General features: G+C 45.3%; 2 protein-coding genes across 4 annotated transcripts in view; both read right to left on the minus strand.

The window, feature by feature from the left end:
• Positions 1-737: 737 nt before the first annotated feature.
• rxfp3.3a1 (relaxin family peptide receptor 3.3a1) lies at positions 738-2472 on the minus strand. The gene has a single exon (XM_062549658.1). It carries the CDS (start codon positions 2315-2317, stop codon positions 1340-1342), a length of 978 nt encoding a protein of 325 aa, XP_062405642.1. The 5' UTR covers positions 2318-2472; the 3' UTR covers positions 738-1339.
• Positions 2473-5038: 2566 nt separating this feature from the next.
• pias1a (protein inhibitor of activated STAT, 1a) overlaps positions 5039-26994 on the minus strand; it is a 46671-nt gene continuing 24715 nt past the window's right edge. For 2 of the 3 annotated variants that reach the window (XM_062550022.1, XM_062550023.1), the window contains exons 3-14: positions 19651-19735; positions 19379-19426; positions 18951-19041; positions 18470-18604; positions 17283-17388; positions 16910-16983; positions 14966-15126; positions 13870-14000; positions 12193-12373; positions 11479-11618; positions 9822-9859; positions 5039-9033 (exon numbers count right to left, since the gene is read on the minus strand). In XM_062550022.1, the coding sequence (XP_062406006.1) occupies positions 8674-9033; positions 9822-9859; positions 11479-11618; positions 12193-12373; positions 13870-14000; positions 14966-15126; positions 16910-16983; positions 17283-17388; positions 18470-18604; positions 18951-19041; positions 19379-19426; positions 19651-19735 (1550 nt within the window). In that variant the 3' untranslated portion in view covers positions 5039-8673. The remainder of the gene's footprint in view (positions 9034-9821; positions 9860-11478; positions 11619-12192; positions 12374-13869; positions 14001-14965; positions 15127-16909; positions 16984-17282; positions 17389-18469; positions 18605-18950; positions 19042-19378; positions 19427-19650; positions 19736-26994) is intronic. The other variant, XM_062550024.1, reaches the window with a different exon arrangement.

Below are 26994 nucleotides of genomic sequence, written 5' to 3' on the forward strand. Positions count from 1 at the left end.
TGTGCCCATCAGTACATTCTCCAGGAATCTCAGCTTTAAGATACTTCAGTGCAACGTATTTTTTAACTTTGGGTGACCTTGAGAAACAGAAATCTATGTGATAAAATTGTTTTCCTTTAATCAACATAGGCTTCCAAAACAGATCACACATTTGTTCTGGGGTTCCTCCATGCAAACAGACCTCATGCCTGGGCATGTGTCCTAGAAATCCGCTCTGATCACTTTGTCTCAAATTGAGATGGGAGCTCAGGACTTCTTGTCACAAAGAGGAATCACAACCACTAGTCTTTGGCTTCAATATGAATAAATATGCAGACATCTAGTGGCCATCTTCCTCTGATGTGATTCTATGCGCAAATAAAAAATAATCTATCTTCTCATGCGTACTGTCCCTATCAATTCTCCCATGCACAATCGTCTTTCTCTCCAAGTATTACCTTGAAGTAGGACATGAAATGAAGGTGTAAACAAATTTGATTAAAAAAAATAATTTAAATATTATTCTGTATTTGATCTCATGGGAAGCTTTGTACATTTCCAACATCATGTGATTATCTGGAGTTGTGTCACACAACTTTGATGAATAAAATGGCTGGTAACAGGAAAAAGAACAGTACAGACAATGTATACAGTATATAGGCTATAATACTCATATGCATACATTTAACAGACACTAACACAAACATGAATTAATAAAATGTAAGCAACAGGACTGGCAGAGAGCATATTTACATTGTTTTTACACTTTATTACAGCACATTTATATAAGACCTCATGCAGTTTCAAATGGCTTTGATCATTGTCATGTCCAGTATTTATCAAGGCAGGCTGATTGATATTGTCATTAGCCCTCTTCCCCTCACACAAACAAACATAGAAACACAGTTGGCTGCTTGAAGCTATAACTGTCAAGTGAAATGTAAATGAACCCATTACAAATGACTCAGATGAACTGGTAAATACTGGTGGTTAACCACGGCTTAGCTTCACAATTTCTTTTGAGAGCATCTGTCTTGATAAAGGTTACTGAAGTGTTTTGTCATATTGTGGTATGGGCATCACAGAAGTCAGCATGAATGACAAATGTATACCACCTTATACATTAGATGCATCACATATTATACCTTAAAACTATTTCAATCTAATTGTTTTTTTTTCTTCACAGCATATTCATTACACTTTCAGCGCATAGTCTCAACACATGCACCCCACAAATACATACTGATGTGTATTTGCTCATATCAGGCCTTACCAAATGTAATAGGCCTACAATGCCAGAGAGAGAGAGAGAGAGAAAGAGAGAGAGAGATCAAATACATCCAGGCGTCAAGAATATCGTTCATTTCAGACAGACTAAATCCTTTAGTTTTTTCCTGAACTCCTTACGCATTAGACAGTAAATAATTGGGTTTAAACAGCTGTTGGCATGGGCAAGACATACTGTAACTGGGAATACGTAAGTGTGAACCATATAGTATGTTTTATCCCAATAGACAGCGTTGAATTTTACTAGAACACCCCAGAATGTAATGGCATGATTGGGCATCCAGCAGAGGAAGAAAGACAGAACGACAATGGTGACTGATTTGGTTACTTGCGTTATTCGTCTCGAACTATTCTTCATACTGCAACGCCGAATGAGTCTCACTAACATCAAGTAACTGATTGAAACGATAACCATAGGTATGATAAAAGCTATTAAAATTTTCTGTAGATGATAGACAGCCAGCCAGTATTGTCCCTCTGGAAACTTCAGGAGACAGAGTTTTTCTCCAGCGACATTTGTGACAGTTGAAAAAATAGCTGTTGGTGCTGTGGCTACAGTGGCCAAAACCCAAAGTGCCACACAGACCCATTGTACCGAACAAGATCTCTTTCGGGTTCGGTCTTTTAGCGCAGAGGCAACCGACCAGTACCGAGTAACGCTCATTGCAGTCAGGAAAAATACACTTGCGTACATGTTCATGACGGTGACTGAGAGCACAATCTTGCACATGGCATCTCCAAATGGCCAGCTGAAGTCCAGCGCAGTGTCCACAGCCCAAAAAGGCAGAGTTAGAACAAACTGGCAGTCCGTAGCAGCTAAATTAAGTATGAAAAAGTTTATTTTAGACTTGCGCCTCTCCTTTCGTACTTTGATGAGGAACAAGACAAGTACATTTCCAACTAGACCCACAGCGCACACAATCGAGTAGGTGATCGAGATCAAAAATCTCAAAATGGGACTTCCATCGACGTCGATGTCTTCCAAGCTTCGGAAACGGTCTTGGTCCGTGAACGACTTGTTTATTATTCCGCTTTGATTTAAGTCTTCCATCTCCTCGGTGATTGGAATGCCTTAGCCACAAATGGCGCGTAATGCGCACAGCTGTATCACCTCTCTATCCATAAATAATGTCTTCCATCGAGGACGGTAACCGTTTATCTACGCACACTATGATCTCTGTTGCCTGGTGGGAACTTTATGTGGACTGCTTCTGCCAGAGATCGGCTTGGTTATGAGTTTATGTCATGCGCCTTTTGGATGACATGCCGCTGAACCAACTGATTGGCTCATATTGGTGGTGAGCGTGCTTCAGTGACATACAATTCCATATGTTGGGGGCAGTGATATATCACCTGTCCCTGTCAGGAGGATAATCTGTTTAAATAGCTGTTTCTCACCCATCAACAGCGCATTTACAGTGGAAAGTAGGTCCTGGTAAATATTAGTTGTTTCCATAACGCAAAGCAAGTGCAATTTGGTCAGGTCTTGTCTGTGTCTTTACTGCCACCTGCAGTTCTTAGGAATGAACTACAGTTTTGATAAACTACTCTGATTAATGCAAATCTGATACGATGAGCTCCTTATTGGTTTGTCGGTTCGGTTCTGTTATCCTTCATGTCTAAACTGTGAAGCTACAGCATCTTAGAAATATCCTCCCTGTCAACACTTACTCTGGAACAAGAAGCGTTTTACAACAATGGTTTGAGGAGTATTTAAGAAGGTAGCCTACATATAGCAGTACATGACAAAAGACAGAATATTTCTTTCATTTCATTATGGGATACGTTGCAAAGCCCACACTAGGAAATTAAGACTATCTTCTGGGAATGCCAACAAGCTTTGGTAGCTTCAAATCATTACACTAATGATGTTTTTTTTGTGGGGAAACATCAAGGTAGCATGTTAACCAGGACTATCTCAGCACTGTTGTTTATTAATCAACATGTGTGCAATTATGTAAAAGCTAATGTCTCATTTGGAATACTCACAGGCCTCCAGGAAATACCCAAAGTAGGCCAATAGGCCCCAATTTCGAATCCTGAGTGAATGGTTTTACAAGCACACCATATGCTCTGCAGTCTTTTGGAGCCCCACCATCGACACAGTGCTGCCTTGAAGTCACTATTAGGTGGCCCAATATAACAAACTATGCATTTCAGGCTGACTTAAAATCTTGAATCTATAATTAGTTCATAGAGGTTAATCCTTCTATAGTCATGGAGGCAAATAGTACTGGTGTTCAAAGCCAGTCTCTGTGGTCCTAGGCGGATGAGGAAGACTGATTCCACTGTGGGAACTCAGGGTAGCCCCCAGCCAAAGTTCATCCCCATTCAATTGGGAGGACTGAGACAGTGCAGACAAAGTGCCTTAGAGCACAACATACAATGAAGTAGCCATACTAGGAAGCAAAGGTAAAACGAGAATGTCCTGAATTCTTGCGGACATTCTCTGTTTTGTTTTATCTTCATGTACTTTGTCCTGCATCTGCCTTAAAGATAAGTCATTTGTGTTGATGGGACTGATGTCTATATTTCTATGTTTCATTTTGTGAATCACTTGCGGACCCCAATAATGTTGGGCATCCAGTGCACCCACCACAAGAGCAACAAGGCGGAGACTCTCACTACACTGGGCGGTGGGCACCACAGATCCGGGCATTGCCTTTAGTGAGGCCCGCTGTGGCTGCCTGTACTTTAACAGCAGCTCTTTGGTTGTACTGGTTCCAACAGTTTGGGTGCCTCTCATGCAATGTTTATACGTCCTCCCTCGCACCTCGGGCCTCGATCCTCACTGATCTACATAAAGAAAGATAGAAGAAGGGATAGAATATCCCTTGTTGCCGCCCCATCATTCTTTATGTAGATCAGTGAGGATCGAGGCCCGAGGAGCGAGGGAGGACGTATAAACGCTGCATGAGAGGCACCTTTTGTCTTCAGAACGTGCAGAGGGTTGTTCTGGGGATGGGGGCAGAGAGACTGAAAACACAACAGTATGTCAGTGCTTCTGCTGTATGGTGTAATGCAGGGTGTAATAATGGATTACATGTAATCTGGATTACGTAACCAGATTACAAAACTATACTATAATAAACCAAGATTACAATAAAATGTGTAATCACATTGTTGTTACATTGTTGGGGATTACTTGATTGCATTTCATCATGTAAACTATGCCACTTATGAATTGCCATGTAATCTGTTAGTAATGGATTACATTTTAAAGTTATCTGACCCAACCTTGATGTTATCTGACCATCTAAAACACAACTGCTGTGAACTTCCAAATGTTTTGGTTTTGAAAGACTAGTGAAGATGAAGATAAGATTAATTCTAGCAAGACTAGAGAAAAAGAGTGACATCAAATTGTTCTGCCAAGGCTACTAACGGGTAGCCTGGGTGCAGCTGTACTTTAGCCCAGCCTACTTGCGCTCAATTTTCATTTCCCTTCAATATGAAGTCTGGGTTTGCGGTATATACACGGGTTTTCTCCGGCCAAAATGTACGGGTCCAACCAGCGAACAGAGGGAGTAGCTGAGAACGATGACGTTGAGGTTGTCACAAATAAACATTAGCAATTGGTTATGGCATATCTAGAGTGGCTCTGGGCAGATCCAATAGTTATAAACTTCAACAAGGTACCTGCCTTCAAGGAAATGAATGCTTGGCAATGGAAAAGGGCCAGACTCTGTACATTATGAAATGCACGACAGTTTGCTAGAGGGGCCTATTCTGTCAAGCGCTGTTCAACAAAGAAAGCTATGACACATTTAACTCAATGCGGTTTATTACATCTAAACTTCCCTACATAAACAGGTAACATTCAATAAGTAAACAATTTCTTCCAATGCATGTAATAAATATTTTTTTTCACTTAGTACTTTATACAAACTGACATTGGTCAACTGTACATCATTACTTTCGTATTTTCCTTAAAAAGCCATTCCTCTCATAGGACATGCCGCATGGAAACTGACTCGATGGGGTTAAGGCAGAGAGCGCAGACGTCAGCTGATCTGAAATACTTAAAAAAAAAAAAAAAAGATAAAAACAAAATCGGAATCCATCTCAAACCCACTTGGTGCACAATTTTCTTTGTATCTAAAATATAAATCATTCTCAATAGGATGTTCTTGGGAACGATGACAGAAGACACTAGAACATTACCAGAACATTAATTCTGCACAATTCACCATACACTTTTGTTTTACCTAGCAATTGCATACACACACACACACACACTCACTCACTCAAAACAGTTTCCCTTTATCAATTTTTTGTCTTCACAACACTGACATTGAGTGCAGGAGAGCTCCTGTTGCTTCAGTCATTTTCGCGGGATTTCCAACCACACCCTGTGACTCATGCCGACTTATTGATCGGATCATCATATTTACAGACATGGCGAGAAATGAGAAACAAATAAACAAACAAAAAACAAAACACAACTCCCAGCAACAAACAAAAACAAAGAAAAAACCTTCAGAAACGAAGCAAGACGGCTGGCCTGCATTAGGCAGCCGTTTGGCTAGGTTGTGGCAATGGCTGCCCGTGGGACTGTGGCTAACAAGTAGGGCCCTGTGCTTATTTGTCCATTACTCCATGCAATGGTGGTCACAACTGTTAAATAAATACCAGGGCAGCAATGCACTCATAACACTGACATTTAGAGGAGTAATTAAAAAAAAATAAAATAAAATAAAACTGGTTGTCAGACATGGTCTTGGCCATAAAAAAAGAAGCATGCAAGCTGCATGAAGCACATCAATGGAGAAAAACATTCAAAGTCTCTCTTTGAGTACGTTTAAAAGGTTGTCTTCTGGATGGGTCGAAATGCTCTCATAACATGAATACTGAGGAGAATGAAGAAGTTTGAGGTTTTGCTACAAGGACTAAGCATGCAGATATTGCATGGCCTGCCACCCAAACCAGTAGATCACTGACACGAGCCTTCAACAGTGTGGATTCATTACTGGGTTCATGAAAAGAATGTCAATAATAAATGCTATATCCACATGAGTGCGACACTGGGAGAGAGAGAGGGAAAATAAGGACAAAAATGAAGCTTATTAAATAGTTATGCTCATACAAGACTAGCAAGTGACAACAAATCAGTGGAAATCAAGATGTAAAAAACATAGATTACAAAATAAATAAAATACAGAGCATATTCTATACACAGGATGAGTTCAGGAAGGAAAAACATTTAATTCAGTCGAGATGTGTGGATAAAGAATGGGGTTGCACAATTTAAATGTCCCGTTAGAAATCTGCTCAGAAGCCAGGAATGGCGGCGTAACAAGGAACTCTCATGAAAAAAGGGTGCTCATCTGACCCAAATAACGGATTTAGAATAGCAATTGTTCTTGTAGTTGCAAGTCCAGAACATAGCCCTTGGTCACATTTCTACATTTCTGCATTTCAAAGAATAAACTACCCTTAAAGAAACCACTGGATGCTGACACACTGCTCAAGCACCTACTCAGGTTTTCCATCATATTTTGGGCTTCCTTCAAACTCCACAAGCTTACGAGGACAGAGGGGGCTTGACGATAGCCATCTGGTTTAAACCTTGTGCCCTCCACTATGTCTTTTTGAAAATATATATATATGCACACAAAATAGTCACAAATAAATCTGTATGAAATGAACTGGGAATGTGTTTGGGATCACAATATGTGACCTTTAAAAAAAAACAACACCTAAACTATTTCTCCGATCTCATGCCTCATTCTTCTTTTTATCCGTCTAAGCATTTAAGTTTAACAACTAACACATTTATTCAGGGCTGTGACACATTAATCTGTCAGGGAAATTCTGTATTTAATTCTTCCAGTGGAGTTGCGGGCTCATTATTGCTCCATCTATCCACACCAGGGGCAAGACGGTGACAAACTAGATGTTCCACATGTCAGAATGCACTAATTATGTTTAACATAAACATCAAAAGAGATTTCTCTAACTGAATAGGGGCATGCATGCTTGCCTGTTTAGGTGGTACCAAACACCTACTGACAGATTACATGGTGCTAATCTTTTGCTATCTTGAGTTTTAATACTAGGCTGCAGGAATGGAAAGAACTTTGCATGGACTTGGAATCCCTGTGCATGCATGCACACAAACACACTCACACTCTCTCTCTCTCACACACACACACACACACACTCTCTCTCTCTCTCGCTCTTATACACACACACACACTCATTCTCTCTCTCACTCACTCACTCACACACACACACACACACACACACACACACAGACATACAGACACACACAGACACAGATGGTGAACAGATGATGGACGGGATTCAGATAAAGACTTCCTGCACACAGACGCTGCTCTACAGTACCAAAGACTTTTCCAGGGATGGGAGCAGAAACCATCACACCGAGAACAAGCCGTGGATGCTTTTCACGGCTCCCTTGGGGTGATTCTAGAGCAAGAACACACAAGAGATCGATTTTGGCATTGTGCAAAAAAAGAAAATGAAGTGGTCAGCAAAGCGGAAAAAAGAAACAAAACAAAAAACATGCTTCTTTCACGTGAAATATAGAGGAGCTTTCCAAATGCTAACGGAGCGTGACAGCACTGGAGGATCTGGACACGGACTTGGGACAAAATGAACCAGACAAGCCACACAAATTAGATGCATGTCCTACAGCACGGTGGCCAAGGCCGAGGAAATGCTTTACAAACGTGAGGAGAACTCACAGAATACCTACAGAACCGGAACTTGACCGACCCCAACCTCGCACACTACTGGGACAATTCCAGGGAATCCTCTTCTCGTTTGTTCCTTTCTTTTTTTCTTTTGAGTAGAAATAACACAATTTTTCAAATTTGGAAGAAAGAATGTCTGATGCCTTGAAATCCTCAGTGTCTCTCTCGCTCTCTCGGAAGGAGAACAAATCCCACTGGCGTGGAACAAGACTCAGTGTAAGATAGGAATAGAATTCTTAAAAAACAAAACAAAGAGGTATAAAAGTTCTGATCGAAGCACGGGAACAGAGAAATGTGTACAGGAGGGAGAAGGAGGGGCCAAACAATCTTCAGTATCCTGGGGAAATAAAAGTCAACTGAAGTCATTCACTGAACACAGAGGCAGTCTCATACGTCTTATGTACAAAAGTAAAACTGAAAATATATTTATATATTTATATATATATATTTTGTTCTCTGTACATAGCATTGTTCTTTTCGTCCTTAAAAAAAACTCCACAACGTTCCACTTTTCTTGTTCTCCTAAATGCCTTATCTTCTTCCCTCACCCTCATCTCATCAGTGTTCAGTCCGTTTTGGTGTGCGTGCATGTATGTGTATGTATGTGTGTGTGTATACGTTTACGTCTCTGTATACTTGGTGAGGATGTGTAGTACGTGTCCTTGTGTGTGTGTGTGTGTGTGTGAGCTCAGTCTAGCGAGATGACGTCGGAGATGGAGCCGTAGAGGGCGGCGGCGGCGGCGAGGGCGTCCGCGCTGGGCCGCGAGGTGGCGGCGTGCAGGTGTGCCGAGCTGGCGTCCCGGAGGCTGCTGGACGACACCAGGCTGCTGCTGCTCCCGCTGCTGCTGCCGCCGCTGCTGCTGCCCACGCTGCCCCCTCCTCCGCCGCCCCCGTTGACCGGCGCCAGGCCCCCGCCGCTGGAGCCGGCGCCCGGCGGCTCCAGGAAGAGCTGCGACGAGCTGTACGGCAGGAAGCGGTTGAGGAGCAGCTCGTGCTCGTCTGAGGCCGACGCCGCCGCAGCTGCCGCTGCCATCACCATGTTATAATGCTGAGGGGGAGAGGAAGGAGAAAGGAGAGTAGATGAGAGAAATGACCTCTAAACAACCTCTAAACGACCTCTGGTCTCATTCAAACCTCTGAGACCTTCAAGAGACCTCTGCAGTGAAACGACTGCCCTAAATAAAAGATATTTGATATGAAAGATATTTTCCACTGAGGAAACACATGGGCAGTTGCATGAGGTTGCAAGCACCCTTGAGTAGGGTCTGTGGGTCTAAAGAGCCAAGTACCTACTCAGGGGATGTGTACGTCTGTGCAACCTTGAAACTGCCGGATCATTATTATTAGATCATCATTAGGTAAACAGGATGTGAGTGGAAGACGAGAGGGGTGCTGGCATCTTCATTTCTCAAGTAATTACAGCGGCCAGACTCCATGGTCTAGCCCTCTGTTGTTAACGCTGCTGCCGGTATACAGCTATTTTGTGCTGCTTGGAAACGGGACGTCACAAGCAAAAGCTATCAAGTACGTCTGGTAGCTCCAACGAGCCACATTGCAATGGAAGCAGACATGAGAGGGTAGACTAGGAGGTTTGCACCACCTGGGAAGAGGTCTGGCGATGGAGAAACGCTTTATGAAGAGCCAGACGGGCTATGACTCAAACGGCAAATGTACGAAAGACACACAGAGACCAGGGAGTAATATGAAATCAAATTCAGGATGGAGAGTTCACTATGTTGGGTTTGGGAAACAAACCCTCGTCACAGAAAATCGTGGAGCTTCTACAAAGCATGCAAACTAAAAAAAAAAAAACATTCAGCTTTTAGATTCGCTCACCTGGTTTTCGCCTTGTAAAACAGAGAAGAAATTCAAATCTGTGGGAGAGAACAAAAGAACAGCAGTGAGAGGGTGTGGACCTGGACATGGTGCAGTGGGACTCTGTGGGGATGCCGTCTCTAACCTGCAGTCTTAATAAAGTCAATTATATACCAAAGGAGAGCAGCCTTTTGATGTGGGAAAAAAGATGTGATGAATCATAAAAGTTTGAAAGAACCAACATGCACTATTTAGAAGGAGGACAAACATGGGCACCACATTAAACTGGCTCATGAGCATAGCCATGGTTTACTTGATTCCTGCAATTGCATCTACTGCAGAACAGTTGGCTATTTTGCTGTAGGGTCTAATCAAGATTAGCTATAACTGCAATGTGTGGCTGCTAAAATTGGACAATGTGCACACACACTCACAGAGACTCAAACATGCAGCCTATTTTTGAGGGAAGACTATTTTCATGAGGAAGTCATAAATAACCTTGGCCTACAATCACGCCACGTTTCTACAGCAGAGGCACACGAGTACGGCTGATGTTTGGTCACAAAGTCCTCCTGAAATCACCTGGAGGCAGCATTCCACCACACAGGCTGAGGGGGTTGGCATTGACACGACTTACTGGAATGCACGCTATAATTCATGATTGTGGGGAAATTAGGGGAAGTAAATCATATTACTACCCTTCATAACTAATCCATTCAAGTGTTCACCTGAGGCCCTGTCCACACTGTGCAGTGTTCTTGTGCGGGCGCAAATAACTTTTGATAAACAACATGAAAACCATAAAGTGGACTAAGATGGTTTTCACCTCAAATATGCGCATTTCTATTTCCCTGGCTTAATGTGGATAGGGCCTAAACTTGACTGCACTGTAGACTATGATCATAGTGGATGCATGCTATAGACCAGTGGGTCTCAAACTTTTTACAAAGAGTACCATCTCAGAGAACAATTGACTCTTCAAGTACCACCATTATGACCAGCATTAAAATGCGGTAGCATAGTCAAATATAGATATATTATATAAAAACATATTTTCATTCTTTTGCATTGTTTTGTTTATATTTTCAAGAAAGATAAAAACTAGTTTAAGTTGAATGAATGATTTTTCACTCTTTATTCTTCATTCTTTCAATTTTTTATATAATTTGAAGTGTTTATTTCATCTTCATAATAAAAAAATATATACATGTATCTCGGGGACTCCCGGAGTACCACAACAGAGAGTCCGCGTACCACCAGTGGTACCCGTACCACAGTTTGAGAACCACTGCTATAGACTGTAGACTGAATACGGGGTAGAGAAAGTGATGCATGCCTACTCAGGAAAGGTAGAGGAAGAGATGTGGGCCTACTCGGGAGAGATACAAGAAGTGATGCGGGCCTACTTGGGAGAGGTAGAGGAAGTCATGCGGGCCTACTTAGTGGGTAGTGGGTTGACTGTGGTGATGCTATAAGGTTCTTGGTGAAATTATTAAAAGAAAATACATGCTGAGTCGACGGTTGACTCTTTGGTTACAGTCAGTTTTGACTGAAAATGTGATGTCGCCACTGTCTAAAAACAACTTAAAGATCACTAATTCAAAGGTTTTTTCAGTCAGAACAATAAATCATAAACATCCCATCACTTGCTAAACCCAAGCGTAACCCCTGTGCCCACCTGACAAGTCGTTGTGTGTCGGGTAGTAGTGGCGGTAGTCCTGGATGAGGGGGGGTGGGGGCGGGATGTAGCTGGTGTCCACCTGGGGCATGCTGGGAGTTCTGCTCACCGGAGACGCCTGGGTGTGCAGGTTCAGCACCCTGCAGGCCAACGCAATCAATCAATCAATCAATCAATCAATCAATCAATCAATCCAGAGCATATGCTTCTTTTTAATAACGAGTTTCCCTTTCAGATACAGTACACACAATATTTTACAGTGTTTCTGGGTGTGCAGGTTCAGCAGCCTGCAGGCCAACGCAATCAATCAATCAATCAATCAATCAATCAATCAATCCAGAGCATATGCTTCTTTTTATAACAAGTTCCTCTTTCAGATTCACACAATATTTTACAGTGTTTGTGGTTCAAAGTAAAGAACCAACTAATGACATTCAGACAGCAGGGGGGTTATGCGAGGACACTGCAGATTTCAATTAATTCAAAAAAATATTAGTTCAATGTCCCAGCACGCCAAGCTTCAACAAACTTATTATATGCTTAAGAGACTGCCAGATCCAATAAAAGAAAATGATAAGCCTCACAAAGTAAGACAAATGACACATTTAGACCAATAGAATGTACAATACTCCTTAAATAACAATAATAATAATATTAACAGGGAGCAAAGTCAGCTGTAAGTCACAGAGACCTAGTACGGTGTGATCATCTTACCCTTTACTAACTTGCGGCGAGGTGGGCGACAGAGAGGGACACGACCTCTTGGCTGGAGGTTCGTCATCGTCGTCTTCGTCTGACGAGCTGTCGAGCGTCAGGTCAATCACCTCCACCTTTTTGCTGTTGCTGGAGTGGGACGAGCTCCTGTGCTCCGACACGGCCGATCGACACTGCGAGCCTGACACACACACACACACACACACACACACACACACACACACACACACACACACACACACGAGTCTGTGAACACACTGATGGCAGGCTGACACCGCTGCACTGCACCAATGAGTGATGACCTGGATTATCTACCAGCACTGAGGAGTCAGAATCTGCTACTCTCATCTGTAGCATGAAACACGGCCATTCAAAAAAAAAAAAAAAAAAGAAACCTTAATGTAATATGATATATGATAAAAAGAGCTTTCCTACCAAGCCAGGCAAACCAATTTGACAAAGACAAGAAACCCCACTAATCAAGGACTAGTGTCATCCACTGCCACCATCAGCATGTCAAATGTGTTATGAACTGCAGCACTGACCAGTCCTTTCTGCTTGATAGTGTATCATTCAAATGAACTACGCGGAACGAACGAGCACCCAGTCACCAAACTCACAAAAAGTAAGCATGAGTAAGGCTAACATTGGCTTATTTTACAGTACCATGTCTGTTGATTAATGAGCACTGTCCCTATTAAGTAAACAAGTAAATAAAAAAATAAATGAGCTTGTTTGTCTGTCACAACGGAGGCCTGGCAGAATGGGAGTCCGTTACAGGCGCTAAGCTCTGCTTCTGAACACTCTAAAAGCCTAAGAAAAACACACAGGCCGGAGGAGACCGAGTATGCACTACAGGGTCTCTGGGCTGTCTTATGCTGTCTGTGATGAAGTCTGCAGAGAAAACCCCTTTGGATCTCATGGCCACAGTCTGAGCCTCCTGTTAGAAAGCAGACTAAGCCGGAATAAATCCCCACAACAAACAGCACTGAGGATTTCATTTATTTATAATAATAAAATTGCAACGGTCTTTCACTAGGAGTAGAGGAGTAGGAGCTAAACAACATATTGCAAAGTCAACATATAACCTGACCCTTCCTCAACCCAATATATATCATGGCAAAAGAAACACATAGAATAGAATAGAACAGAATGTATTAAACGACAGTCATGATGAAAATAAAATAAAATGATTATCCTGCAAAATAGAGTGTCCAGGGTCATGAACGTGGCCAAAAAGAACCATACACAAAACAACAAAAAAACATTAATTTAAAAACCACTGTACTCTGATAAACTGTCACTAAGGCTTTAAATTGCGTAACAACCTTGTCTCAGACCAATACCACTTCTCTCAGGGTCTCTACAAACAAACTCTAAATGTTATTGATAGAAAACCTAAACATCATCACCACTGTCTGGTTTTAGTGATGGGCAAGTATGTATCTTAAATGGAGAAATCTGGCAATTTTTTATATAGATTTTGGTTTCTCAAGGTCACAGAGTAGAGTCAGTATGAGAAATGAAACAAAAACTGAAACTATTGTAAAGCCATTTGTCAAATAAAAAAAACGATAAAATAAATACATAACTGTGCCACAGGTTGGGCTGTGTAAAGTGTCGCAGCGCCAACTCCTAAGAGAGCAACTGTGTCAGCCTCAGCAGAACGCAACGTACCCTCCAGTCCGTTGTATGAAGCAGGCACCTCCTGCACTTCCTTCTTCGACCTCATGGGGGCCCAGCTGCCGTCCTCCTTGAACTGGATCTCATCGCAGTCGTCGCAGCTGTTCAGGATCTCCATGAACAACCTGCAGGAGCAGCGTTAGCGGGGAAGTTAGCGGGCCAGGAAACGAATGCAGCTCTCCACCTCGCTAGTCTGACCTCAAGGCCTGGCTTGGCTTTTAAACACCTGTCCATCATTCTCCACATATTTCGCTTTCTGCTGGTTGGAGGGGGTCAACAAGGGTCTTTAAAAAGCAGCTGTCTGTCACACAGTTAAATGGTTTAATAAGTCCACACCGGAAGAGGCAGCTGGCAGCCTCCCTACTGGGACTGCAGGTTGTGGGAGAGGCCTATGGGGTGGGGGGTTCAGGTCGAGGTAAAGAGATGTTTAGCAGACGCTTTGGAAACATTCGTGAGTCAGATCCGAAGCTGCTGCATCACGCCCCCCTGAGAGCGCGGTAGACAGGAAGCATCTCTACCTCCACAGAGGGCCAGAGAGGCAGGCAAGCCACTGCCAGGACTACAAGGGACGCGTGGCCGGGGACTGACCCGTCCATGGTGTGGTGCTCGGTTTGGGGGAGGCAGACTTAACGCTGAAGCCCACGGGCCACGACATTCCCGTCAACGGATTTAACGCTCAAGACGTCAGCGCATGTCAGATGCCGCAGGCGAGCTCCGCTCCATTAACAATAATGCCGTTCTAAACTCTGCCGTCACTTGACACACGTCAGACACTACCAGTGGGCACTGGCCTTTAGAAGGACTTGGGGGGGGGGGGGGGGGGGGGGTGTGTGTGTGGAGCGGTGAGTGCGCCTTCTTCGTGGTCAATGATGAGGTGTTTTGTAGGGGGTTAGGGGAGAGGTGGGTGTGAGTTCTTACTCATCAATTCTGAGGTGTTTTGTAGGGGGTCTGGTGAGGGCTGGTGCGGGTCTTACTCGTCAGTGATGGGATGCTCATAGGGGATCTGTGGGGGGGTGGGTGCCGGTTCTTACCCATCAGCGATGGGGTGTTTTGTAGGGGGTCTGGGGGAGTGGTGGATGTGGGCTCTTACCCGTCGATGATGAGGTGCTCGTAGGGTGCTTTCTTGTCACAGACAGGGCACACCCACGTGGGCTTCTTCTCGTTCATCTGGAGGTAGAGAGTGGCATCGAAACACTGCAGGTGCGAGCAGGTCAGCGCTCGGCACGGGATCATCAGACGCATCTTCCCCAGCTGCACACACACACACACACACACACACACACACACACACACACACACACACACACACACACACACACACACACACACACACACACACACACACACACACACACACACACACACACACACACACACACACACACACACACACACACACACACACACACACACACACACACACACACACACACACACACACACACACAGAGAGAGAGGCATGTTAGAACAAGACTTCAAGTATGCAGACAGGTACAGACAGAGAAAGACATAAAATAAACATTGAATATGCCAACAGACACAGACAGACACACACAGAACAAAGTGACATCAAGCAGATGGCTCCATGACAAGAGAATATGGAACAGCAGGTACGCCCATGCGGGTACACGTGAACTTAAACCTTGGACTCCCAGGTGCACATTATAAAGCATGCAGCCAGGATGGGTCCACACAAGCACACACACAGACACAGACACACACACAGAGCCAGGTGAGGGCAGTGAACGCACCCACCCATCCACACACAGGCATGTGAGGGTGATGAGCAGACAGATAAGAGGGACAAGACAAATGGAAGAAGCATGTCTACACCTCAAACATTTCAAACACACCGATCCACTATGTATGAGCCATTTCAGGGCAGGATCTAATTTCAGGCCTAGAACTCATACACATTATTCCTACTCAGCAAAAGTATGTGATTTAACAAATTCAACACAGGGCCTTCTCATATGTGGCTTTATACAATCATCAGTGGTATAGCTGCACAGAGAGACTTATCTGAATATGACAACAGCAACTAGGCGGGGGACACCTTTGCGTAATCAGAGGAGGGTTGACCTTTGACCTCTAGGAGAGGATGAGGTGTAGAACAAGCGCCTGAGCTGCAGGAATCCATTCATTTTTACTGACAACATTTCAAAACCTTTCTATGACCTTTCAATGATTATGACCTTGAATGATATTTCCATGACTGTTCACAACCTGCAGGTATAAAACTGCTTACACCACAGGTTGGGGCTAATAATGAAATGGGACTTGGATAAAACGTTCTTAACCCCCACCATTCCTTCCTGACATGGCATACACCAAAATGACATTTTCATAAATGTCAATGAATTTACTGAATTCCATGATTTCTCCAGGCTTGGGAATGGGATTTCACACTTCTGGGAACTCTGCTAAGGGTGCTAAGGGCTGCCATGATCATCTGACCGCAGGGATCATTTCATGAAGCACAAAGAGAGGAGAGAGAGGAGAGAGGAGGCTGCACTGCTCAGCTCCCTTAGTGTGGGTGCAGAGGCTGTGGGTTTGTCAGGGGGGGAGGGAGAGAGTGAGAGCGATAGAGAAAGAGAAAGACAGAGAGAGAGAGAGAGAGAGAGAGAGAGAGAGAGAGAGAGAGAGAGAGAGAGAGACTGCGGAGTTCTGTTCCATGTGTGAGGGCATAGAGGTGGTGGTTTGTCGGGATGGAGAGAGAGAGAGAGAGAGAGAGAGAGAGAGAGAGAGAAGGAGAAGGAGAGAGATTTTCATTATGCACAGAGAAAAGAGATGAGAAGAGGCTGCGGAGTTCTGTTCCTTCTGCGAGGGCACAGAGGTGGTGGGTTTGTCAGGGTGGAGCGAGAGAGACAGAGAAAGCGAGAGTAAGAGTGAGAGAGAGATAATAAAGAGAGAGAGAGTGAGAGAGAGAGAGAGAGAGAGGGAAACTGAGCGAGGGAGAGGAATGTTCATGATGCACAGAGTGAGGGGCAGAGGCTGCAGAGCTGGTGGGTTGTAAGGGTGCTGTGGCACTTACTGGACAGAGCAGCGAGACCCGCAGGCTGGTGGTAGCGATCTCACTGTCAGGGTCTGCTGTCAGCTTCTCTTTGACTGGGGGAGAGAGGAGCACAATCAGGCATTATCATCACACACCCAACGCCAACACACACCCACACACACACCCACTCAGAACATTTCTCAAATACCAACATGCTCAGTTTTACAACCAGTTAAATTACTCTCATTATTTTTTTTCCCTGAGATTAGGGCATTGAGGTACTGCCGTTAAAAGCTGGGTAGAACCCTGGCTTGTTAAGACAAGCGACGTAGCGGAGCTTAATTGTTGTGCTGCGATGTGATTAAAGTGTGATGCGTCACCGTGGCGACAGGAGTGATCGGAAGGCACTCACTGAGGGCCCTGGAGTGGTCTGGATTGCGGATGCCTTTGGAGCGTAGCCGCTGCAAGAGCACTGTGGACGACTGCTGTTTCACCAGGTACACCGCCAACGAGTAACTCTGCACAGGGGACGGACGGAGAGACAGAGAGGGGACGAGAGAGAGAGAGAGAGAGAGAGAAAGAGAGAACAAGGAGCAGAGAGGACGGACGAGAGATAAGACAAATGGGTTTATAGAGAAAGAGAAAGAAAGAGAGGGGGGAGAGAGAAAGAAAGAGGGAGAGAGAGGGAGAGAGAGGAAGAGGGAGAGAGAGAGAGTGAGGGAGAGGGAGAGAGAAAGAGAAAGGGAGAGAGAGAGAGAGAGGGAAAGGTAGAGAGAAAGGGAGAGGGGGGGGGGGTGAAATAGGAGATGATAATTACATTCCTTTGAGTCATTTAGGACGTTCACAAAGTCATTGGTAACAGTCAGGGCTGCCCGCCTCCCTTGCCCATAATCATAAGGAGTTCACTTTGCTCAATAGACCTGCTACTGTGTTACGTTTAAGGGCTGTATAAATACATCTTTACCGAGCCTACACTAACGCTACAGCACAGTATACGGATACTTACTCGTTTGCCTGACGACTTTATCTAGAGTGACTTGCATGTCAGTTATTACTAGGGCTAGACTTGCCAGAGCAACTCAGGGTTAAAGTGCCTTGCTCAAGGGCACAATGACGGCAGTCGGGAATCGGACCGACCTGACCTACCACTGCCCTGTGATAACACCTGTGACGGACTGCAGGGTTGATAGACAGGAAATGATCTGTGCCTGAAATGACCAAATGCATTCAAAGACAATATAGAGAATAGCCTTTCTTGACATCGTAAATGGCTGAGCTAAAGCCTGAATTCAGGCACCACGCCTGAACTCCATCAGGTCTGTGACTGTGGTTTTGGGGTGATGTGCACTCTCAAAACGAATGTGTTGTAAACAACACAACCTGCGTCCAGATAGGGACAACACAGTTTTGCGTTGTTTAATTCTCACACATTGCCTATGCTATTTGTTACACAATGTGTTGAAAATAACACAAATTGTGTTGAAAAACAACATAACTTCCGTTTTTTTTAACCCATCTCTGTGTCCTCAGACACTGTTTTTATTGTTTCCAACACATTCGTTTGAAGAGTGTGAGACAGCGGGAGGACCAGGTGCTTACCCTTCCGATTTCCGAGGTCCACGAGACCACGATGGTGTTGGGCACTGTGGTGGACAGTCTGACCAGTGAGGTAATGTTGATTGGTCGGCTGGGCCGCTTTGGCTCTACTCCGTTTTTGGTTGGCGGAAGATATCCCTGCAGCGGACCGGGGCGAAAGAGGTTACCAACGCATCAACACACCTACCGTCATTTCCCAACTATTAGCCGTGAATTATACATTGATTTAGCAAAACTTCATCAGCTATGAGGTTAAAACACAGGGAGCAGGTAATATGGTATTAATACGTTTTGTTTCTTTTAACTTGCATGAAACACCGTCCAGCGGCATATACATAATGCGGCTAATACACAAGAAATTAGTGTAAAACAAATCCATTCCTGCCTAAATACGTCTGATTCTTTGGAATCAAATATAAAAGAGAACAAACAACCCATGTAGGCCTATTCTTGAGGAGACAATCGGGTTGCTTTGTGCTCTCACCGGGAGGTTGCATGGCTTCCCGTTGACTTTCACACATAGGTTGGGCGGAAAGTGGTCTTCCTGAGGACAACTTGTTTCTGATAAACAAAACCTGCAGACCAGAGAAGCATGACCATCAAAGAACAGCACTACTGTACATCTGCCCATCAGTCACCATGGCAACGAAAGAATACCCTCACAATCTCCCATCAGTCGCTATAGCAATGACAGAACACCTTCACACCCTCCCATCAGTTGCTATGGCAATGACATGACACCTTCACACTCTCCCCTCAGTCGCTATGGCAGTGAAAGAACACCCTCACACCACCCTATCAGCTGCTATGGCAATGAAAGAACACCCTCATATCAGTCATTATCGCAATGAAAAAACAGCCTTGCACACTCTCATCAGTGATTACAGTTTACTGAACCAGGTGAATACATACCTTAATTGAACTTGAACTGTGAAGTCACATTTGGTCCCCGATATGTCCCTTAGAGAAGGAAGAAGGTCAAAAGGTCAACACTCAAAAAACAAGAGAAAAAAAACAACTAGAAATTATATATGAAATACATGAAAGGATATGCTTTCTAAAGTTTACATTGAGTATTTATTTTAGAGGAGAGTATCTGGCATGAACAGATCGTGGGAATATCATGTACTGACTCTGGATGGGGGGGGGGGGGTTTAAAGCCAACAGCTTGGTCAGGGACTTACATTGAGCTGCTGATCTGTTGGACTTGCTGAGGTGTCAATGCGAAAGCGAAACACGTCTCCTGAAAGCGCTGACTGTTATCTGAGGCTGCACACAACAACAAAGAGAGAGAGAGAGAGAGAGAGAGAGAGAGAGAGAGATGGAGAAAAGAGAAAGTAAGACCTTGTTTAAAAACAAAGTGTGAGACCACACAGAGGAATCAACAGCACCATCTCTGAGCCACCCTATAATAAAGCTATTAAGCCGTCTCCTGTTATGAAACATATGAATATTTTAGCACGGCTCTTCACCCCATGATTAATGTGTTTGTCTTTTTTTTGCATGCTAAGAGAGATCTAAGACCTCAAGACTCCGAGTTCAGCATCCACAGAATGCTATCCAATCCATCCGCATGCTTGCGTAGCCAGGCAACAGTACTCTAGTCATTTAGAGTTTAGCCTTTTTATTGAAAGACACGCTATTATTTAGGTATTTTGAGCAAGTAATTCGAAACATCCCTGCGTGGAAAAAAAACAGGGTATAGGCCTATGCGCTGCTGCAGAGAGAGAGAGAGAGAGAGAGAGAGAGAGAGAGAGAGAGAGAGAGAGAGAAAGAAAGAGTGGAGAGAGAAAGAGAGCGAGAGAGTGAGAGAGAGAGAGAAAGCAAGACAAAGAGGCTGACTGAGAGGGTGAGACAGAGAGCAAGACAGGGACTGACATAAAAGGGGGCTGAGAGAGAGAGAGAGTAAAAAAAATGAGAGAGAGGGAGAGGGAGGGGAGAGAGAGTAAAAAAAGAAAGAGAAGAGTAAAAAAAGAATGAGGGAGAGAGCGAGAGAAGGGGGGAGATAGGGAGGGAGAGAGCGAAATGGGAGGGAGAGGGAAAAAAAGTTAAAAAAAAAAAGAACGAGAGTAAAATAGAGAGAGAGAGAGAGGCAGAGAGAGGGGCAGAGAGAGAGAGAGAGAGGCAGAGGGAGAGAGAGAGGCAGAGGGAGAGAGAGAGGCAGAGAGAGAGAAAATCAGAGCCAGCAAGAAAGCGTGTGAGAGAGGCTGGGCAAGCAAGGGAGAGAGAGAAAATGCATTAACCAAGGTTCTGTGTGTGCGTGCAAGTGTGTGTTTGTGTGTGAGCGAGGACTGGGGCTTGTGTTTATGTGTTCATCCAGAGGCGGTATATTTGTGTGTGTGTGTGTGTGTGTGTGTGTGTGTGTGTGTGTATGTTTATCCAGAGGCTCAGGCAGGGGCTCTGTGTATGTGATCTCATTATGAGCAGTGTGTGGGGGAGGGGAGGCCTGTCTTTCGTATGTGTGTGTATGTGTGTGTGTGTGACTGACAGTGCTACTCAGGCCCTACTCGCACAGACAGGAGAGACCTCCACTGTGTGTCCCTCTCGGTTCCAGGGTCAGGCGTCACATCCAATACGAGTTCAATCCACCTCTCCGAGTTAGCCACGTCTGGCCACGGAACGCAACACACTCTGAATCCATGCGTATGACTAGTCAAACCAGCGCCGAGTTTAATTACAAACACAACAGAATGATAATGTTTCAATGTGCGTTAAAAAAAAAAAAGAATTAAGAGATGGGGCCATTTCTTTTCTTTTTGGTGACATTCTGAAATAATAATAAAAAAAACCACTCTGGAATGAAGTCGCTAATGTATTTTACTCCCTCAGGCAATGGCAGTGACAAACCGAACACAATGTTCATCATCAGAACTGCGTGTTTTCAGAATATGAATTGCATTTCCCAACAGATGAGGGCGAATACAAAACAGAGGACCATGAAGAATAGTTTCCAGTCAGTCTGGAGGGCGGGGAGGACTTGTACTTGCGGAAACCTATCCAATTAGCAGGCTCAGCCCCACGCTCGGCTTGGTTAATGTGCGTCATAAGGATTGTTAACCAATCATGTTAATGTAATATGCTTTGACATGATCAAATTGATCTTTTCAGCCTAAATAATAATAATAAAAAAACAAGACTTCCGCACCTCTTCTACAAAGATGCCCCCGAGGACGACCAGAAAGCCGTCAATCATGGAGTCCCGCACACCGTCTCCGAGTTCCGTGATCTTTTTAGCCTGCCATGAAATGTGATCAAACCCCACGAGCCCAAAAACATAAGCTGTTGAAGGGCTGGAAATACCTCTGACAGACTGAGAGGGTTCTTTAAGGACACGGCTGGCACTCTGCAGAGGCCCAACAGGTGAGACAAATAAAGCCTTAACTAGCTGCCTGTATTCCGCTCCGTTAACACAAAGGAGCGCTTAAAAATGGCAGCCGCTCTCTCTCTCTCTAAATCTCCCCTTTCTTTAAAGATAAGCGTACCCACGCATCCACTAAAACCCAAGCCAGGAGCCCACCTCAGAAGCACGTCCATAAATCTCTTTTTAAAAAAGCTCTCCATATGGACACATACAACCAGCACGTACAACGCACACCGTACCACTACGCCTTCCTATGCAGATATAGATGAAAGTTTGTGCCAATGCATGAAAAAAAGGCATCTAGAAATAGCCACTGTTTTTAACTCAAAGTTGCTCTCAACCCCTTGCTGGGGGGTCTAACAAGTTAACAAGTAGGAACTACGACTTCAGGGGGCGTTCCAATTGAGTACAAATGGGACACATAATTTGTCTCCTTGTGATTGTGTTTGTTTTCTTGTGTGTGTGTGTGTGTGTGTGTGTGTGTGTGTGTGTCCCTCTGCCTTGTTCCTGCACTCCCGTGCTGAGGAGCACCTTTGCTCCACACACTGAGCCAGCACAGCCTCCCACCCCAACAAGAGGGGCCAAGACCCTGAGTGCACTCTGCTGCGTTCATTTCTCTCTCTCAGGATCTCATCACTGTAGCTGCCCAACAGAGCTGCGTTTCTGTGGCCATTACCTGCCTGGTCTGGCTCATCAGGGACTGAGCACGGTGCTGAGCTGCGTTACCGTCCTCGCAGGAGAGCGGAGGAGAGGGGAGGGGAGGGGAGGAGAGGAGAGGAGAGGAGAGGAGAGGAGAGGAGAGGAGAGCAAGCACCTTGCCTCAACCGATCCTCGTACACCAAACAAGGCTGGCAATTAAAGCCTGGAGGACAGAGTCTACACCTCGCAATTAGCAAGAGCTCAAGAGCTGCTGGATTCTTTCAACAACAGCCAAGGAAACAAAAGAGAGAGAGAAAGGGCAAGATAAACGAGGGAGAGAGAGAATGTGTGTGTGCATGTGAGGGAGAGAAAAAGAGAGAAAGGTTAGAAAAAAAAAAAAATCAATCCCCGCCCCTGGCGACTGATGCTAAAAATAGCCCTGCGGTCTCCAGCATTTGATTTGTTCTTATGAGGGGATGTGAACCCTTCTGCTATGGCCTCAGGGTGATCACAGTCTCTGTCTACGGTCAAACACACACACTCACGCACGCACACGCCCACAGCAGGTACCTCTCTTTAACATTAAAACAAACCTGTTACTTGAAAGCCATGACAAAGCCGTGCTCTTGCTAATGACGAGAAGCTAAATAGTGAGTGCAATGCTATCTCACTCCCTCCAGGGCCCATCTTACTGCTGCTGAGCATCAGGGCGAAGGGATCATCTCTTCATTTAAAGTTTGACTGGATCTCGGAGTTCAGAAATAACCTCATTCTGCACTCTTCAGCTGAGATAAGGTGAGTAAGATGAGAGAACCTGAGGGCTTTCTTCTTCCTTTTTTATATAAAGGCAGAACTGTGATCACATATATTGCTCCTTCCTCAAATCCTCTTCTTTTTTTTTATTAAGTTTGACTTCACCTTGAAAAAATGAAAAAAGAGGGCGCAATATCAAAGACATGTTCGATTCTCTGAAATGACTTCTAAACACACGCTGCAGTTGTGGGGGCATGTTTCAAAGCTATTGCTTCAAACTACTCAAGCAAACTCACAAACAAGCTCCGGCATCACGCCCCCCATACCCCCCCCCCACCCCTCCCTCGCTCCCCCTCCCTGTGGCTCAGCGTAACGCGCCGCGCAGCTAATTGGGAAATTCCTGAGGTGCTGCATGCCTGCTGGTATTAAGTCACGGCTATCCTCTTCCACGGATTGGCCGGGATCCGGCCGTCACTGGCTGATGGCCGATGGCTGTGTCCACAGGCGGGCGGGTGAAGGTCCACAGGCGGGCGGGCGGGCGGGCGGGCGGGCGGGCGGCAGATTGTGTTTGTGTTTGCGGGGGAAGGCTGAGCGCTCGCAGCAGACGTAGATTTGTGTGTGTCTGTGTGTGTGTGTGTGTGTGGTGAGGGTTTTTTAAGATGGGCTGGTGTGTGGGCTGTGCTGCGGGGGAGTCCTGTCGTGGGCAGTGGGCATACACTAAAAAAGCACAATAACGCCTGGGCAATGCTGTGTGTGTGTGTGTGTGTGTGTGTGTGTGTGTGTGTGTGTGTCTGTCTGTCTTTCAGTGCGTAGCCGTGTGAAAGAGTTGGCGGAAGAGAACTTGAGATGTGTGTGTGTGTGTGCGATGTGTGCTAAGCTACTGAGTGTATTCTCGTCCTGTGTGTGGGTTAGTGGGCATGTTGGTTTTGCTGTGTGCTGCCTACTTTCTGCTGAGAGCCAATCTAACTTGACAAGAGCGCATGCATATTCAGCTTGGGTGTACGTGTGTGTGTGTGTGTGTGTGTGTGTGTGTGTGTGTGTTTTCTGTGGAGTGCCAACAGAAACAGGGGTCGTGGCGGTGCCATGAAGCGAGTCCTGGTAATGAAAACGCAGTGTAGCTCAGGATGTTGTGTAACTCCTGCTTACATACACACGCACCCATAAAAATTCCTTCTGGGCTGCGAAGGCACATCTGAGGTGCCTGTGGAAGCTTCTAGAAAAGCTCTTAAGCTCAGTTTCAAACGGCAGCCTCTTCGATTCTCACGGCAGATGTGCCGTCAGTCTTTACGCCGGGACGCCTCGGCTCGCTCCTCACCTCCTGTTCCCCTCTGGGACCGACACCAACGACCCGCCCTATTCTTTACCTCACTCACGGTGCCGACCCGCCGTATTCTTTACCTCGCTCACGGTGGTGACGACCTGCCCTATTCTTTACCTCACTCACGGCCCAGTTCTGAAGAGGAAAGAAAAAATTAAACTCTCTCTGTCACTCCGGTGGAAACCCTTGGAAAGGGAAAGAAGTTTGACACTTCCTCTCTTTTTTTCCTCTGCAAATTCTCTCTACCCCCTTTCTTTTTCTCTCTCCCTCTCTCGCTCTCTCTCCCTCTCTATTGGTGGCTGTCATTATGTATGCTCTGTTCATCAGAATGTCTAATTGGCCTGGATTGCGGTGTGAAACGCGGTGATTAAAATCATTAATAATGCATGGGGCCCCTGCGCCGATATCCATAATGAACATAAAGCCGCAGGTCTGAAGCACGCGGCGAGGATAAGATGGTCGGGGCAGCCAGCGGCACTCGTCTGTAATGCGCTTGAGAGAACAGCAAACACCAGGAAGCACGGGGAGATGCTGAGACCAAAGCCCCTGCCTCTCCACACATACAGGGAGAGGGCTGGAGAGAGAGAGAGAGAGACAGAGAGAGAGACAGAGAGAGAGAGAGAGAGAGAGAGAGAGAGAGAGAGAGAGAGAGAGAGAGAGAGAGAGAGAGAGAGAGAGGGGGCAGGGGAGGGGGGGGGAGGGAGAGGGAGAGTGGGAGGTTGGGGGAGAGCGAGAGAGAGAGAACCAGCCTCTCCACATATACAGAGAGAGGGCAGGGGAGGAAGAGAGGGAAAGGGGGAGGTTGGGGGAGAGCAAAAGAGAGGAGAGAGAGAGAGAGAGAGAGAGAAGCAGCCTCTCCAAATATACAGAAAGAGGGCGAGGGAGAGAGAAGGCGGGGGAGGGAGGGAGAGAAAGAGGAGAGAAAGAGAGAGAGAGAAATACTATACTACTACACTAATACCCAAACAATGCCCTCAACCCCGTCTGTCAGCTTAAACATCTATTCTGTTCAATTCCTTTTTAAAAATATTTTGTACATACAACAATAAACATAAGAGAGTGTGTGTGTGTGTGCGTGTGTGTGTGTGCGTGTGTGAGTGTGTGTGTGTGTTTACCACACACATATTTTCTGTATTTCATTAACAATGTTTTGATCTGTTCTATCTTTCTATGTCATAAAGTTTTGGCAACACCATTTCCCTTTGAACAGGCCCACCAACACAGCAGACCGAATTACAATGACTTGAACTGAACTGAAATGAGTTGAATCGCAAAACTAATAAGAGTCAAGCTGAATGCGCGAGAGAGAAAGAGAGTGGCGGAGAGAGAGACAAAAGAAAGAGGAGAGAGAAAAGAAAGAAGAGGAGAGAGATTCACTAGGTGACCACTCTCTGGCTAAACTGAAGTGAGGACATATAAACCCTTGAGTCTTAAGACCACTGCATTTGTCCCAAATGCACCCAGTGAAGGGGACACAGCAGGCCTAATCCATGTTCTACATTGGGGGGGGGGGGGGGGGGGGGGGGGGAAGGGCGCATCCAAAACAGCTTTATTACAAAAAGCTGTTCTTAGATTTAATCCCCTTTTCATCTCCTTAATGGCACGGCCCGGCTGGCTCGCCAGGTGGGAGATGGGGCCACACTGCGCCCCAGTCTGCCCACTGCTGCCTGGACACCAAGACGACTAGACAACCAGGTACAAGGAGGCATAATCTGGGTACTATTGTTCTGTTCCCTCCTGTTTCAATAGCCAGGACTAATGAGTGTGTGCGTGTACAGTATATATATATATATACGTATGTATGTATATATGTGTGTGTGTGGGTGTATGTGTGTAATGACTACATGTAATATAATGACTACACACACATTAGAGATGTTTCCCCCTCTGCTCCCCCTCCACAATCATTCCGAGATCGTTATTGTTAAACTGTCATTTCACTGCATATTCAGGCAGACTGAGAAAGCCACCTTGAACATACAGAAATGGGGGGGGAGATGAGCGAGAACACAAGCAGAGAAAGAAAAGAGAGAAAGCAGAGAGATAGAGAGAAAGAGTGAGGGAGAGAGAAGCAGTGAGAGCAAGAAAGAAAATGAGGAGTGTGAGAGAGGGAGAGAGAGAGAGAAACAGAGAGAGGAGAGAGAGGGGGAGAGAGAAGCAGTGTGAGAGAGCAAGAAAGCAAACAAGGAGTGTGAGCGAGGGAGAGAGAAGGAGAGAGCGATAGAGAGAGAGGGAGGGAGAGAGAAAAGCAGAGAGCAAGAAAGCAAATGAGGAGTGTGAGTGAGGGAGAGAGAGAGAGAGAGAGAGAGAGAGAGAGAGAGAAGCAATGAGAGAGAGCCAGAAAGCAAATGAGGAGTGTGAGTGAGGGAGAGGGAGTGAGAGAGAAGCCCCATCTTCTGTGCAGATAGGAACAGTAAACAGAGGCCTGCCAGACAGCCTCTCCTCTCCTGCAGAAAC

The sequence above is a fragment of the Sardina pilchardus genome, chromosome 11, assembly GCF_963854185.1.
Source record: "Sardina pilchardus chromosome 11, fSarPil1.1, whole genome shotgun sequence".
In the NCBI taxonomy this organism is placed as follows: domain Eukaryota; kingdom Metazoa; phylum Chordata; class Actinopteri; order Clupeiformes; family Clupeidae; genus Sardina; species Sardina pilchardus.